This window comes from Penicillium bovifimosum (genome assembly GCF_028826915.1).
Source record: "Penicillium bovifimosum strain IBT 22155 chromosome Unknown utg000008l_segment0_segment0, whole genome shotgun sequence".
Lineage (NCBI taxonomy): Eukaryota > Fungi > Ascomycota > Eurotiomycetes > Eurotiales > Aspergillaceae > Penicillium > Penicillium bovifimosum.
Window position 1 is genome coordinate 1,286,670 of NW_026622717.1, and position 15,036 is coordinate 1,301,705.

The 15,036-nt window shown below is 49.5% G+C and overlaps 4 protein-coding genes across 4 annotated transcripts; 2 read left to right on the forward strand and 2 right to left on the reverse strand.

Annotated features, from left to right (window-relative positions):
* Positions 1-711: 711 nt before the first annotated feature.
* Positions 712-2,637, reverse strand: N7515_010173 (polyketide synthase; the record flags this gene model as incomplete). Its single annotated transcript, XM_056670916.1, has 4 exons — positions 712-1,558; positions 1,628-1,977; positions 2,134-2,220; positions 2,275-2,637. 4 exons carry the CDS (start codon positions 2,635-2,637, stop codon positions 712-714), a joined length of 1,647 nt encoding a protein of 548 aa, XP_056517289.1.
* A 584-nt stretch (positions 2,638-3,221) lies between these two features.
* Positions 3,222-5,109, forward strand: N7515_010174 (cytochrome P450 monooxygenase; the record flags this gene model as incomplete). Its single annotated transcript, XM_056670917.1, has 3 exons — positions 3,222-4,289; positions 4,359-4,854; positions 4,952-5,109. The coding sequence occupies 3 exons, from the start codon at positions 3,222-3,224 to the stop codon at positions 5,107-5,109; spliced, it is 1,722 nt and encodes a 573-aa protein (XP_056517290.1).
* A 1,645-nt stretch (positions 5,110-6,754) lies between these two features.
* Positions 6,755-9,214, reverse strand: N7515_010175 (FAD-dependent oxidoreductase; the record flags this gene model as incomplete). Its single annotated transcript, XM_056670918.1, has 3 exons — positions 6,755-8,544; positions 8,595-8,872; positions 8,931-9,214. The coding sequence occupies 3 exons, from the start codon at positions 9,212-9,214 to the stop codon at positions 6,755-6,757; spliced, it is 2,352 nt and encodes a 783-aa protein (XP_056517291.1).
* Positions 9,215-9,771: 557 nt separating this feature from the next.
* N7515_010176 (ABC transporter permease/ATP-binding protein) lies at positions 9,772-13,975 on the forward strand (the record flags this gene model as incomplete). Its single annotated transcript, XM_056670919.1, has 4 exons — positions 9,772-10,739; positions 10,835-11,474; positions 11,569-12,989; positions 13,048-13,975. 4 exons carry the CDS (start codon positions 9,772-9,774, stop codon positions 13,973-13,975), a joined length of 3,957 nt encoding a protein of 1,318 aa, XP_056517292.1.
* Between the last annotated feature and the right edge of the window lie 1,061 nt (positions 13,976-15,036).

Genomic DNA, 15,036 nt, shown 5'->3' on the forward strand with positions numbered 1-15,036 from the left:
AGAACGGAGCATAACAATGATTTTCAGTTGATGTCGGTTGTCACACCACGAACATAAACAAAGTGATGAAATTGATTTTGAGCGCGTCTGTACCCGCCAGCCCCCTAGGCGGTAATATTGAATAGATGCCCTGCTAGCGCAATACGATCTATCAAATCGTCAATAAGTCGAATTCTGATTGGTGTGTCCTTCTAAAGACCCCTGTAAGCGTGTTTTTCCCGCTGGATTCATGAAAAGTTGTTGATCTTTTCTGGCTGGTCGGATAAGTTGCGGATCCGACCGTTTCGACTTTTTATCTTCCATTGTGTACGCAGTGTATTGTGGCGAAAGTATTGGGGGCCGGAGTCCCTGAAAGCTATACAGAATACACCTGCATAACAATGCTAGCAACCATGTTTCGGAAATCTTCAGTTTGCTTGGGTAATCAATTTTGCAATAAGGATTCTTTGCTTTCCGCGGCGGCTATTGAGATCACTTGATTGGTACAAATTGTGATCTACTTTGTATTCTCAATATTGTTAAAGGCAATGGATTAATGGATCAAGGAGCCTGACGGCTTCGAGCAGATCCCCCAATTCCTAGAGACTTGATACGCTTAAAGTCGAGGAAAGGTTGTTAGAGGACCTTGATGTGGAGAGTATTTGATGGTTATATGTGGGGAAGGCGCCTACAGAGAACCACGGACTGGTCTTGACGGGGCTTCAAATATGTTTAAAAATAGTGACACGCTGTATCTAGCCATGAAAGGACAACTATAGCTACTGTCGATGGTGACGTCTCAATAATATGAGAAGCAAGACGGTCCATCATGGTCCGACAGGCAGCAGAGTCCTTCGCGCTGACCATGAAAACGCGTGAGTCATCACCCGATTGATTTCCTTGAGGTGTTGCGTGTCCATTCAAGTGATAAATCTCTGCTGGAGTTGGCGCAGACTCCAAGATGACGTGGGCGTTCGTTCCACCGTAACCAAAGTTGTTGATTGAAGCGCGAAGGATCTTGTCTTCCGGCCATGGCTTTAACTGTGTCGGCACCTCCAAATGGCCCGCATCATGGTCAATGCTTGGGTTCGGAGTCTCATAGTTGAGGTTCGGTGGGATCGACGCTGTTTTTAACGCAAATATAGTCTTGATGAGGGCTGCAAGACCACTGACAGGCTCGGTGTGGCCAACATTTGTCTTCACAGAGCCAACCGATACCTTGTCATCCCCTTGGCGAGACTTTCCAAAGGTTCTCGCAATTGCTTCGGCCTCAACGGGATCTCCAGCTGCTGTGCCGGTCATGTGAGCCTCCACGTAGCCAGTTTGAGAGATATCAAGCCCTGCACGACGGTAGCATTGCTCAATCAGTTTGACCTGGGCGTCGGCAGATGGGGAGGTAATTGTGGTCGTCTTCCCGTCTTGGTTGACTCCGCTGTCCTTGATGACGGCATGAATTTGGTCACCAGCGAGCAGCGCGGCATCCAGAGGTTTGAGGATAACTGCCGCTACACCCTCACCACGGCCGTAGCCGGCAGCACGATTGTCCCAGGCGAAGCATTTGCCTTTGGAACCAATGGCACTATCAAGATATTCTGTCAGTCATGTTCTGAAGGAATAGATGTATACAATCCTGCAAACTCGTACTTACCCAATAGTGGATGCCGAAATGAAAGCATCTTGACTAAGGAGTGTACTAGAAGCACCGACAATTGAGATGTCACTCTCCCCAGTGCGAATGCTTTGGCACGCTTGGTGGACTGCCACCATACCCGCCGAACAACCTGTGTCGATGGACAGACTTGGTCCTTGCAAATCAAAGAAGTGCGAGACACGATTGGACAGCATTGCGGTACCTGTACCGGCGAGGAAGGAGCGGGTCAAACACTCGGCATCTTTGGTTTCGATTTCATGGTAATCTTTGTTGAATGTTCCGGTATAGACCGATGTATTGGTGCCAGCGAGCTTATCCAGAGGGATACCAGCTAAGCGGGTCAGCTTCTGCGACAATTCTTGACAGAAGCACAAGGGACAGGAGCTTACCATCTTCTGTTGCTTCGTAGACAGTTTCGAGCAACAATCTCGCTTAAGGGTCAAGACCCTGTCTCTCGAAGTCAGCTTCTTCGACGTTCGGGGCATAAATAGGGCCCCACTTACATGGGCAACATCTGATGCCAAATTGAAGAAGGCGGCATCAAAACAAGCGATATCATCGTCCAGAAAGTAGCCACCAATAACGTGGCTCTGCAAATATGTCAGCCCTCATTCTAGTTGACCCAGCTAAGTACAAAGTGACACTTCCTGCTTTGCGGGCATGCCATAGGAGAGGAAACATATTCTGCCAGCCTTTGCATTATCAGGATGATACAACGACTTCACATCAAAGCGCGAATCTGGGATGAGAGACCAGCCATCCTTTCCATTCGCGCAGAGTTCCCACAGCTGGTGAGGATTCCTGACGTTTCCACTGAAGCGGCAAGCCATGCCAACAATGGCAATGGGGATTGAGGGGCCCGTGGAATTGCCGTTGGAGGGTTCCTGTTGCTGTGGCATTGTGCTGCAATTCATGGTGGCTCCGTTAGTTGTGGGAGAGTCTCCGTTGGTTCTGGTAGATTCTTCGTTGCCTGGTTGAGGCATGTCGGTGTTGGGAATTGGAGACATGTTCAATAGTTTAAAAAAATGTGTAGTTCACTGCTTGTTCACTTTGGAATCTAGGAAGTCCCGGGTTTCAAGGTTTGGCAAGACTCGAGTAGAGACCCGAGCAGTCAATAACACATTATATATGCGTTGAAGACTAGTTAATATATACCTAGGCACACTAGTGATAATTTTACGATTTGGGGGCGATTCTTAGAACCATCATCCCATCCCGATTCGTTCCCAGGTTTGTCCAAGCCTTCCAAGGTTATCATCCCGCGGTCTTCGCTCGTATTATTCAGTGTTCATCCACGGATGGGGGAGACTCCTCCGTTAGCACTGGGCGTTGACCTCCCGAGGTCCCAATGCGGATGGTGTGTTTCATGGCTTCGGATTTCCCAACGAGGAAACATCCGAGATCCAACATGCCACAGCCCATCCAACAGCGTTTTTCAAGCGTTGAGCAGTAATAAGTCTACTACGATTGGAGAATGCCAGCAAATCGTACAAATGTAAGTTCAGATATTCAAACTCCACGAGCCCTAGCATCTATTACATTTTCTTACTTCCAAGGTTTCCCACACTGTGCGGGACCTACTAGAAATAAAATGGATATACTATCATTGAACCATCTACCGTCGATTGGAATCGGCCTTCTCGCATTCATACTATACTATGGTTTCAAGCGAGCATATCCAAGCCCATATCCAGGCATTCCATACAATGCTGCCTCGGCAAGAAGGTTCTGGGGAGACTCGACAGGCCTGCTCGAAGATATCAAAATAACCCAGGACCCAGCGAAATACATCTTCCAGCAGAGCAGAAATCTGAACTCGCCCGTGATTCAGATGTTTCTCGCTCCCTTTTCAAACCCTACAGTCATCATTGACGACGTTCGCGAGGTCAAAGATATTCTCAGCAACCGCACGCACGAATTCGATCGCGCTCCCAGAACACAAGATGCCTATCGCTCTCTTCTTCCGCATTGCAGTCTGGTTAAATTGACGGGACCTGAATTCAAAAACCAGAGACGCTTTTGGGAGGGCGTTACCGGCACGCCTTTCCTACGACGCGTCGCTGAGCCCAAGATGTACCGGTGCGCCCTGGGCCTAATCGACTTACTCAGAGCTCAGGCCAAAATGGCCGGTGGACGACCATTTTACTGCTTCGACGACTTTGATGTAGCAGCGTTCGAGCTAATATGGGAACTGGTATTCGGAACCAATGTTGACGGCATCAAAAGTGCACGCAACAAGGTTCTCAGCGCAACCTCAGACACGGTCCAACCCCCATCAATCGACTCGGCGGCTCAGATTCCCGTCATTCAGAAGCCTGATATGTGCGAGGCCGTGTCGTTCTTTATAAGCACGGTGGCAAAGTCGCTGCAGTCAGTCTCCCAGAAGTGGTCCCTTTGGTATCTCAGACAGCAACCCGTCTACAAGTGGAAATTAGCTTTCAAGGAAAGTACCGTTGACGGGCTTATCGAAGGTACCCGTGCAAAGCTAGCAGGCCTCTCCGAGGACCAACTGATGGAGGTTGAAGAGACCTCTGCTGTGGTCACTGGTGTACGGCGTCAGCTCTTGGCCCAGATACGTCAGGGACAGCCCGTCAACGTCCCATTTCCGGCATTAGTTCAAGCTGAGATTCATGATGAGCTGTTCATGATTCTCGTTGCTGTAAGGACAGGGCTCAGTTTTCAAATCACCCAATTGTTAGGCAGATAGCTGATGCTTAGGAAATCACAGGGACACGAGACAAAGGCTGTGCTCCTCTCCTGGGCTGTAAAGTTTCTGATCGCCAATCCCGAGAAGCAGGAGAAGCTACGAAAGGCCCTTGTGGATGCTTTGCCTAAAAGCTCGAATGGGGAGCAGCCTTCGTCGAAAGCTATCATGAGCACGTCGATCCCGTATCTAGAAGCATACATGGAGGAATCCATGCGCGCGGCGAACACGTCTCCTCGTCTGGTTCGGAGAACTACCACTGATACTCAGGTACTCGGATACCCAATCCCAAAGGGCGTCACTGTACTTCTCAACCCTTATATCGGTACACAACCCCTCGATATCCCCGAGCATATGAGATCCGAGACTTCCCGAAGTTCCAAGGGTAACTTCGAATCATACTGGGATGTCAACGGCATGGATGAATTTCACCCAGAGCGGTGGCTTGTAGAAGACGGTTCCTTTAACCCTCGTGAATTTCCACGTCTGGGTTTCTCTGCTGGCCCGCGGATGTGCTATGGTATGTGGACTCTACTATCATCCTCACAGTTGAATTTTCGTTCGGAAGCTCCATAAGTAGGACAGGAACCTTGGCTGACACCGATGCGTGAATCTAGGCAGAAATCTCGCTTTGATGGAATTCCGCCTAAACCTCGTGCTCCTGGTCTTGAACTTCAAGTTCGAGCCTCTTCCGAAAGGCTTGGATAGCATGGAATCTCAACAGCGACTTTTCCGAATGCCACGGCAGTGCTACGTCAGGCTCAGCCCTCTTTGAACTCGGACTGGCTTTCTCAGGGGTAGCTCAATTTTGACACTCAAAGAGACAATCTCAATAGAACACCCACAAGCTCCTTCGTTGCTTTGGTGTTTCGCGGTGGATTTTTATGTTTGAGGTACCAAGCCAAATGTTAGATATACATGAAGTCAGACGCCGTTACATCGTGGCTACTACCAATGTGAAATGATTTCAAAGGCAGAAATAGCTACCAGCTCTTCATTTATCGTAATACAGGCGGTGCTTCCACTTGGGTAATAGTCTCTATAGTTACCCACACGAAAGCCTGCATTTGGATTCATGAATCTTGGTAGCAGTTTATTTTCAAGGTTGTATAACCATGTATTCTACCCGTGGACCGCGGCGAGCCCTTGGAGAGCACCACCCTACCCGTGGACTCACTTCACTTCATCACCAATTCATCAGTGTTGAAATACGATGATACTGAGGAAGCATATACGTCAAGACCGCTGAGGTGTCTAAGTCTGATCTCTCTCTCATTGAGGGAGACCCTATATAAATGAGAGAAATCTCTTAATGATCTAAACTCATGATGGAAGGATCTGCGCTGATAGACCCATGCCTGATATATCTGGTATAAACCGTCTATTCATGCATGGATCTCAACAATCAGATCCATCACTTTTACATCCCTCATGTCATCAATTCCTCCAGCGTTGACACTCACACAATGTATAGTGAAACTCCCGCTTCCGTCAAAAGCACAGGCAGTGATGCTAGCCAGGAAAATGCTTGGGAAGGTGAACCCGCTACGATCAGTCTTCACGACCTCGCGACCAAAATTCTGACTAACCTTGGAACTCAACCATCGGGCCCTCTGATAACCTGGAAGGGGTTTCCTGTTAAGTCCATTGCGACGACGACTCCAACATGTCAATTGCGGACAGAAAGGCCAAAATATATTTTCGATTCCGACGGGTTTGGGGCCTCAGTATTGACTATACGAAAAAGGCTGATCTTCCGAGCTTTTAATGAGCTATAGAACATGGGCTGGGCGATCAATCAAACCGATGAGGACTCATTCCAAGGTTCGTCACTGCTCCACACAGAACGACCGATCGAGAGAAAAGACGTAAAGCCATCAAGCATAGTAAATACGGCTGGCCTACGTTCGAAAGCATCCAAGGAGGCAACGATACGACTTTGCGAATGGAGCTCTCTACACGGATGGACGGTGCTCAATTCAAATTCCTGCCTGACATCAGCAGAATCACCCAATCCATTGATGATCGTCCGGAATCCGAAAGAACCGTCTCGACCATTGACCTGCCTAGCCGGAACTTGATGGAGACATGCATTTTTCATTCGTATTACATGTTCTGCTCTTCCAGGGATGAACCGGCGGAGGAAAGGTGTTAGCCACAGAAATCCATCAAGTTCTTCCCGTCAAGTGGGGATGAGCCAACCGGCGATCTTTTGTATTTTGTCGATGTTTGATCGATGGTCGAATCCCAGCTACACTGCCCTCGATCCGACAGCAGTCAATGATGTCTCGAAAATAAGTACCCTACAAAATGCGACTTTGTTGTGCCAGTCAGAATTGGTAAAAATATAAACTATGCTGAATATACTAGTAGTAACACATCCTGTACAGGTTCAAAGAATGAGGGAGCCTGCGACTTTCTCACTTCGCCGCCTTAACCTTGGGCAAAAGCATCTCTTTTTGGACGTCAAGGATCGACTTTCCTGAGTACTTGTCCCTAGTGACCGCGTGTCTTTCTCTCCTAGATGCCAATATCTCCTCTCGCCAAATCCACCCCAGTGCCACAGTTACCACAGGGCTTGCAAGTGCGCCAGAAAGAAAGCCTATTGTGAGTATTTTCGCCCAACTTTGTTTGGCCATTCCGGCGCTCTTGATGTCATGGATCAAGAGACCGACCCAGAAGAGACTCGCGAGGAGGGTCCCATGCCGGTTCAAGTCGGACAAATTTCCAACTGCGTCGGGCAAGAGAGCAGACGAAAAAGTGTCCAAGAGTGCGCTCCACCGCGTAGCTATGAAACTCGCTGCAGATACGCTACTGAGAACACATAAACACCATCGGATGTAAGGGAGATCCCGCAGCTGGTTACCCATCGTGTCCTCGTCCATGCTGACCTTGCTCATCCCAGTCTTGACTGTTATCCACTGCGTGATCGCAATCAAAGCCTGTGGCTGGAGCATCCAACGCCAGTGCCACAACGCCGTATCGACCTTTGTAATGTAGCCGCTCAGGGTGAGGAAGACCGGTGCACCCATGAAGAGCACTACTGAGGGCAATATCAACTTGGTGTAGGCCACATTGGTGAGTCTTCCATCAGTTGCCGCGAATCTCTCGATGCCCGAGAACAAAAAATGCAGGAAATAGTAACAAGGAGTAACAACCCCTGGTCCAAACCTAAGACCAAGGAGCCAGAAGATGGTTGGAAACTGGGCGAACGTCATCGCATTGGCACGACGGTTCGACTCAATGAGCCATATGGCATAGATGACACTCTCCTCAGCAAGAGGGCGTAGACTTTGAAGCACTTGCGCTCGTTCACCGAGCTCCGTGAGTTGACTTGGCTGCAGGAATCGGCGTATAGAACCATCCACACCGCCAATGGGCGTCATCGTCGCCACCCAAAAAGAGAGAACGAGCAATGGCAACGCAAGGGCCATACGTTTCAGCAATCGTTCGTGTTTGCCGACACCTTGGGTTGGGTTGAAGGGACAAGAGCCTTCGAAAGACTGGGCTGGTACTGGTAGATACTCAATGATCTCAGCGCCGATGAGCGTAGCGGTGACCAATTTCAGAAACGACTCGCTGGCATTTGGCACAACATAGTTCATGACAAAAGAGGCCATGCGACCATCCAGCGCCTGCAATCGGCAAACCATCGCCGCTTCTTTCACCGTCGCGTTCACTGGAGCCTGGCGCTTCTCCTGCCACTTGCGCAACGCTGACTCGATTTTCTGAGAGGTGATCGGCGCCTCATTATGGAGTCTTTGGAGTTGATTTGCCAGCGCAGCAGCAGACTCAATTGCATTGTTCCCAGCTTGGCCAGTATTAGGGGTCATCTTATGGGAGTTATCCCCAACAGTCGCTATACGTCCCCAGCTCCACATGTCAAACAGGGCCTCCTCCAATGGCACCAGCGTGTAGGTCACACGCTTTTCCCATATGTCTCCCAGGGTCACAGTCTCGGTGATAGGTCGCCAGGCATTTTTGTGCGCGAGCTTTTCCGCATCTGCTTGAGAGTATCGTGGGAAGTCTTCGGCATCTGTATAATAGACCTTGTCCAACTTCTCATGGTAAAACCAGAACACCCGTCCATGTTTTCCAGTGATCACGAGCATGGACCTGCCGTTGTCAAAAACGGTGTCGACTGTTCCCTCGATGAGGCTATCTACGGGGTCAGATATGCCGAAAAGACAGTTGAATTCAGCACTCATTACTGGAGAAAGAATTAATCGCAGTTCTTCAGCCGCAGCCTTGCGTACTTACTCGTCTGCTTCAGCGTTCGGAAGTGGTCTGGATCCTCCTCGCTGGCAAGGCGACACATCTCGCTCCGAGTCGATGCTTTGCTATTGACACCATCACAACCAACGACCACGTCCCCATGGTAGGAAGAACCGTCTTGACAATGCACAATGACGCCAGAATCCGTTTGGTCGATCCGCGACACGGTCTTGTTGGGCAGCATGTTGTCTTTCAATCCAATTGAGTCCATTAACGCCTTGAGAGCGCGTTGGCGGTCCAGAGAGCATGATCCATAGCCAAACCTAGAATTCATTTAATGAAATTGCTTCAAAACTAACTAGACATCTAATTATCACATACCTGGTTTTCAAGATCGGGAAAGTGAGCGCCGGTGGCATGACAAGTTTACCATCGCTGCGATGGACTTTGGACATTTTGCTTGGTGCTGTTTCATTCATGATCGCTTTGGCTGCTCCTAGCTGATCCAGGATACGCATTGCGGCGGCATTCAGTCCAATAGATGCTCCGACTTGGGGGTCAAATCGACCTCGGGCCTCTAGCAACACAAAATCAACATTTGCTTTTTCCAATGCACTTGCAAGCGTCAGGCCCACCAGGCCCCCGCCAACAATTATTACCCGCATTGATGTGGTGAGGTACGGGTTTGGCAATCTAAGAATTCAATCGGGGAGTAATGTACTCCGTAGTAGCCGCCGAATAAATGCGAGATCAGATGTGGTGGGTGGGGGCAATAAATTCAGAATATAGATAGGTACGAAGCTTCTTTGTCGCCATCAACGAGACTAGCTGTTACTTAACTTATTTACGCTGTTATCTACGTGTTAACGAACGCGTACAGGGTCTAGAGGCCGCGGCCTGAAAGGAAGAATCAGCCGTTGGGTGACTGCCCGATTCGGTAAGTTCGGAGACATCCTTGCAATACAACAGCCTTACACACGCTACTGTACATTCCCGCATCTTTTCCTTGTCGCTTCCACTCACCCCAAACAAATAAAAAAAAACAACGCGTCGACAGGGGCACTCAGAGGCACTCAGAATTGTAAACAAAAGGCAGTCGCACACTCCAACAATCCTTTCGCTTCATCCTCACTTCATTCCTGGCCAACTTGACCAACATAAGAAAAACTACAGCCACTGCCAGTGTCACTGCCCTCTTCGATGATTGCTGGACTGCTCCACCATGCCGAGCCGCGACCTTGGAGACCAGCAAGCGCCTGTCCAGGCAGGCCAAGACGCCACACCCGCCAGCCCTCCCGTGAACTCAGTCGGTTCAGCGCCGGCTGATGCAGACGAAAAGCCGGAAGATGATGATCCGTTCAAGCATCTACCAGAGCACGAGAGGCTGATCCTCAAGAGACAGTTGGATCTGCCCGCCACCAAGGTCAATTACATGAATTTGTATCGTTATGCGACACGGAATGACAAGATCGTCCTGGTCCTTGCCTCGACTGCCGCAATCATCGGTGGTGCACTTATGCCCATGATGGCTGTCCTGTTTGGAGGTCTTGCAGGCACCTTCCGCAGCTTCCTGTTGGGCGACATCTCGGACAACCAATTCACTAGCGAGCTTGCTAGATTCTCTTTGTACTTTCTCTACCTCGCTATTGGCGAGTTTGTCATGGTTTACATGGCCACGGTCGGTTTCGTGTACGCCGGTGAACATATCACAGCAAAGATCAGAGAGCGGTTCTTGGCCGCCATTCTGAGGCAGAATATTGCCTTCTTCGACGAGCTTGGCGCGGGTGAGATCACCACACGCATTACAGCAGACACCAATCTTGTCCAGGAAGGTATCTCAGAGAAAGTGGGATTGACCTTGACAGCCATCGCCACCTTTGTGGCCGCTTTCGTGATCGGTTTCGTCAGATACTGGAAGCTGACGCTGATTCTGTGTTCCACTGTAGTCGCTATCGTTGTCACATTGGGCTTCGTGGGCACGTTCGTCGCTAAGCTCAGCAAGAAATACCTCGGTCATTTTGCTGAAGGCGGAACTGTTGCGGAAGAGGTCATCAGCTCGATCCGAAACGCGGCTGCGTTCAATACTCAAGAGAAGCTGGCTCGACGATACGATGGGTATCTCGTTGAAGCAGAGAAGTCCGGATTCAAGCTCAAGTCCACCACCAGCTCAATGATTGGCTTTCTCTTTCTGTAAGTACAGCGAGTGGCACAACGTCTCACCTTCCAAATGGCGGTCTCTTGAATTACCTCAAACAGCCCAGTGTTCTGACATTGTCTCTTTTTAGGTACATCTACCTCAATTATGGACTGTCTTTCTGGATGGGCTCCCGCTTCCTGGTGGATGGGTCCGTTGGGCTAGCGCAGATCCTCACCATTCAAATGGCCATCATGATGGGTGCCTTTGCCCTCGGGAATATTACACCGAATGTCCAAGCCATCACCACAGCGGTCGCCGCAGCCAACAAGATCTACGCAACCATTGATCGAGTCTCTCCTCTCGACCCTATATCGACCGAGGGGCAGAAGCTGGAGAAACTTCAGGGAGATGTGGAACTCAAGAACATCAGACATATATACCCTTCCCGCCCCGAAGTTGTTGTGATGGACGACGTGAGCTTGCTGATCCCGGCGGGCAAGTCTACTGCGCTTGTTGGGGCTTCAGGCTCTGGGAAAAGCACTATCATCGGGCTGGTTGAGCGTTTCTACGATCCTGTCGGTGGATCCGTACACATCGACGGCCATGATACCAAAGACCTGAATCTACGCTGGTTGCGACAACAAATTTCATTGGTTAGCCAAGAGCCTACCTTATTCGCTACTACGATATTTGGCAATATTAAGCACGGATTGATCGGAACACCGCACGAGCATGAGTCCGAAAAAGCAATTACTGAGCTGGTCGAACGCGCTGCTCGAATGGCAAACGTGAGTAGACCAGATGCTATGATACCCTACCTTAAACACACCCTCTTTACCCGTACCATATCCAATCCGAAGTTCTAACTTTGTTGCTTTTCAGGCCCACGACTTCATCACCTCCCTTCCCGAAGGCTACGAAACCGACATTGGCGAACGAGGGTTCCTTCTCTCAGGAGGTCAGAAACAACGCATTGCCATTGCCAGAGCCATGGTTAGCGATCCTAAGATCCTGCTACTTGACGAAGCAACATCCGCACTCGACACAAAGAGCGAGGGAGTTGTTCAAGCCGCACTCGACAAAGCTGCCCAGGGACGAACCACCGTGATCATTGCTCACCGACTGTCCACTATCAAGAATGCGGACAACATTGTGGTTATGTCCCACGGACGTATTGTCGAACAGGGTACCCACGATGAACTCCTCCAGAAGAAAGCGGCTTACTACAACTTGGCCGAGGCTCAGCGAATCGCGACGAAGCAAGAGTCTAGAAACCAAGATGATGATCACATTCTGCCCGAAACCGATTATGATTTACCGCGAGCCGAATTCCATGAGAAGCGCCACAGCTCAGGGAAATTGGATCAAAGGGAAGAACCTGAGGACCCTGAGGCGGACAAGGCACGATCAGTCAAATCGCGAACGGCACTTGCGAAAAAGGGACAAGAGGGCATTGCCGACAACTATACCTTGTTCCAGCTGATACATTTTGTCGCTGGTTTGAACAAACAGGAATGGAAATATATGATCTTTGGAGTTTTCCTCGCCATCATTTGCGGTGGAGGTAATCCAACACAAGCTGTCTTCTTCTCCAAGTGCATCACAGCCCTTTCGCTCCCTCTTTCAGAGAGCTCTGAAATACGGCGACAAGCCAACTTCTGGTCGCTGATGTATTTGATGCTCGCCTTTGTGCAACTGCTCGCTCTCATCTCTCAGGGTATTGCGTTCTCTTACTGCGCAGAGCGACTTACCCATCGAGTTCGCGACCGAGCATTCCGATATATCCTCCGACAAGACATTGCTTACTTCGACAAACGTTCCGCGGGTGCTCTCACTTCCTTCCTGTCCACTGAGACCTCTCAACTGGCTGGGCTGTCTGGCATTACTCTGATGACCATTCTTTTGCTGGTCACTACCTTGGTTGCCTCTTGCGCCATTGGTCTGGCCGTAGGGTGGAAGCTTAGTCTGGTTTGCATGTCCACCATCCCCCTTCTTCTCGCTTGTGGGTACTTCCGTTTGGCTATGCTGGTCCGACTCGAGAGGGAGAAAAAGAAAGCCTACGAAGATTCTGCAAGCTATGCCTGCGAGGCCACATCAGCCATCCGAACCGTGGCTTCCTTGACCCGCGAGGGTGACATTTGCAGTCACTATCACGAACAGCTTCTGTCGCAAGGCCGCAGCCTAGTGTGGTCGGTCCTTAAGTCGTCCATCCTCTACGCGGCATCTCAATCACTTCAATTCCTCTGCATGGCTCTCGGCTTTTGGTATGGAGGTACCTTGTTCGGTAGACACGAATATACCATGTGAGTAGACGACAATCCCACGAACAGAGGTCATATTAGTTCTAACCCTTCAATTCAGGTTCCAATTCTTCCTGTGTTTCAGCACCGTCATTTTCGGGGCGCAGTCTGCAGGGACTATCTTCAGCTTCGCACCGGATATTGCCAAAGCTAGTCACGCTGCTACTAGTGTCAAGGCTCTCTTCGACCGGACGCCGGAAATTGATAGCTGGAGCCATGACGGCGATAAGGTCCAGAGTATAGAAGGCCATGTCGAGTTCAGGGACGTACACTTCAGGTACCCGACGCGACCAAACCAGCCTGTTCTGCGAGGTCTCAATCTCCAGGTCAAGCCCGGGCAGTACGTTGCGTTCGTTGGAGCTAGTGGGTGTGGCAAGTCCACTGCAATTGCGCTCTTGGAGAGATTCTACGATCCAGCCCTCGGCGGTGTCTACGTCGACGGCAAGGAAATCTCGTCATTCAACATCAACAATTACCGCTCCCATCTCGCACTTGTCAGCCAAGAGCCAACGCTGTACCAAGGTACCATCCGCGAGAATATCATGCTGGGTACGGACCAAGATGACGTTTCGGAAGACGAAATGGTGGTATGCTGCAAGAACGCAAACATCTACGATTTCATCATCAGTCTGCCAAGCGGTTTCGATACTCTCGTTGGTAGTAAGGGCAGTATGCTTTCAGGTGGCCAGAAGCAACGTCTTGCAATTGCTAGAGCCTTACTCCGCAAGCCCAGAATTCTTTTGCTGGATGAGGCCACTTCTGCTCTCGATTCCGAGTCTGAAAAGCTCGTGCAAGCTGCTCTGGATACTGCAGCTAAAGGCCGCACGACGATCGCCGTGGCGCATCGTCTCAGTACGGTGCAAAAGGCAGACATGATTTATGTCTTCAATCAAGGTCGCATCATCGAGGGTGGAACTCATTCTGAGCTGATGCAGAAGCGGTCGGCATATTTTGAGCTTGTCGGCTTGCAGAATTTGGGCGAAATGTAAATCTTCCACTTTGGGAACCCCGAATCTTTGACGGTTCTAAGAAAATGTCCTGTCGGATAGTGACTATCTTCTTGAAGTTTTTTTCTTCTTCTTCTTCTTCTTCTTCTTCTTCTGCTTCTTCTTCTTCTTCTTCTTTCTTCTCTTTTTCTTTTCTTCTTCTTCTTTCTCTTTCTTTTTTCTTCTTCTTTCTCTTCTTTTTTCGGTGCCTGATGACCATGGACTATGGTCATCCTGTGAATTTACATTCTTTGATCATTTCTCTTCTCTATCCCTAGATAGTAATACATCTATTATCCTTTGTCTGTTATTAGTCCATACAGTCATATTCGAAATTAGTTTTAACTCCACACTCTCGCGACTTCATTGCCGAACCCTAGCTCGAGACACGCTACGCTGTATTCAGTATAGCCGTCGATCCCCTATTTCCAACGGGATATTATAGAGCATGTCGTGCGACTAAAGGGCTCAAGATGCAGTACGAGTCAAGACTTACCAGCTTTGCTATGCCGCTAAGCCATAGCGATGACCCGACTACATCAGCCAGTGATAGTCAGACCCAATCGGCACTTAATAATTCTGTTCTAGTCTGCCTTAGTTGCGGACCGGTTGGAATTTGTGCTATTGCGACTGCCCTCTCAAAGGGAATCAAGACCGTATTTGCGGTCGATAGCGTTGAAGGCCGTCTAGAAGAAGCCGAGCATTTAGGTGCTCTTCCACTTATGCTAAGCAGAGATAAAGTGCAAGCCCGAATTATAGCCACTACGCAGGGCCGAGGCGCAGATGCCGTGATTAAAGTTACTAGAAACCAAGCTACTATAAAGTCTGCATTTAACCTACTACGCCCTTATGGAGTGCTATCTTTAGTAGGATTCTACCAGGATGAACTTCCTTTCACTAGGCTGGATTGTTACCAAAAGAACATTACGTGGGTATAAAGCCGCTTTCTACTTTGATATTACTAATTGGAACTTCTAGTATGAGCTTCGGACGGGTTCCTATTCGAACTGTTTTTGGAGGTACCTTAGAATGCCTAAAGAATAACCAGAACAAGCTTCATAAGT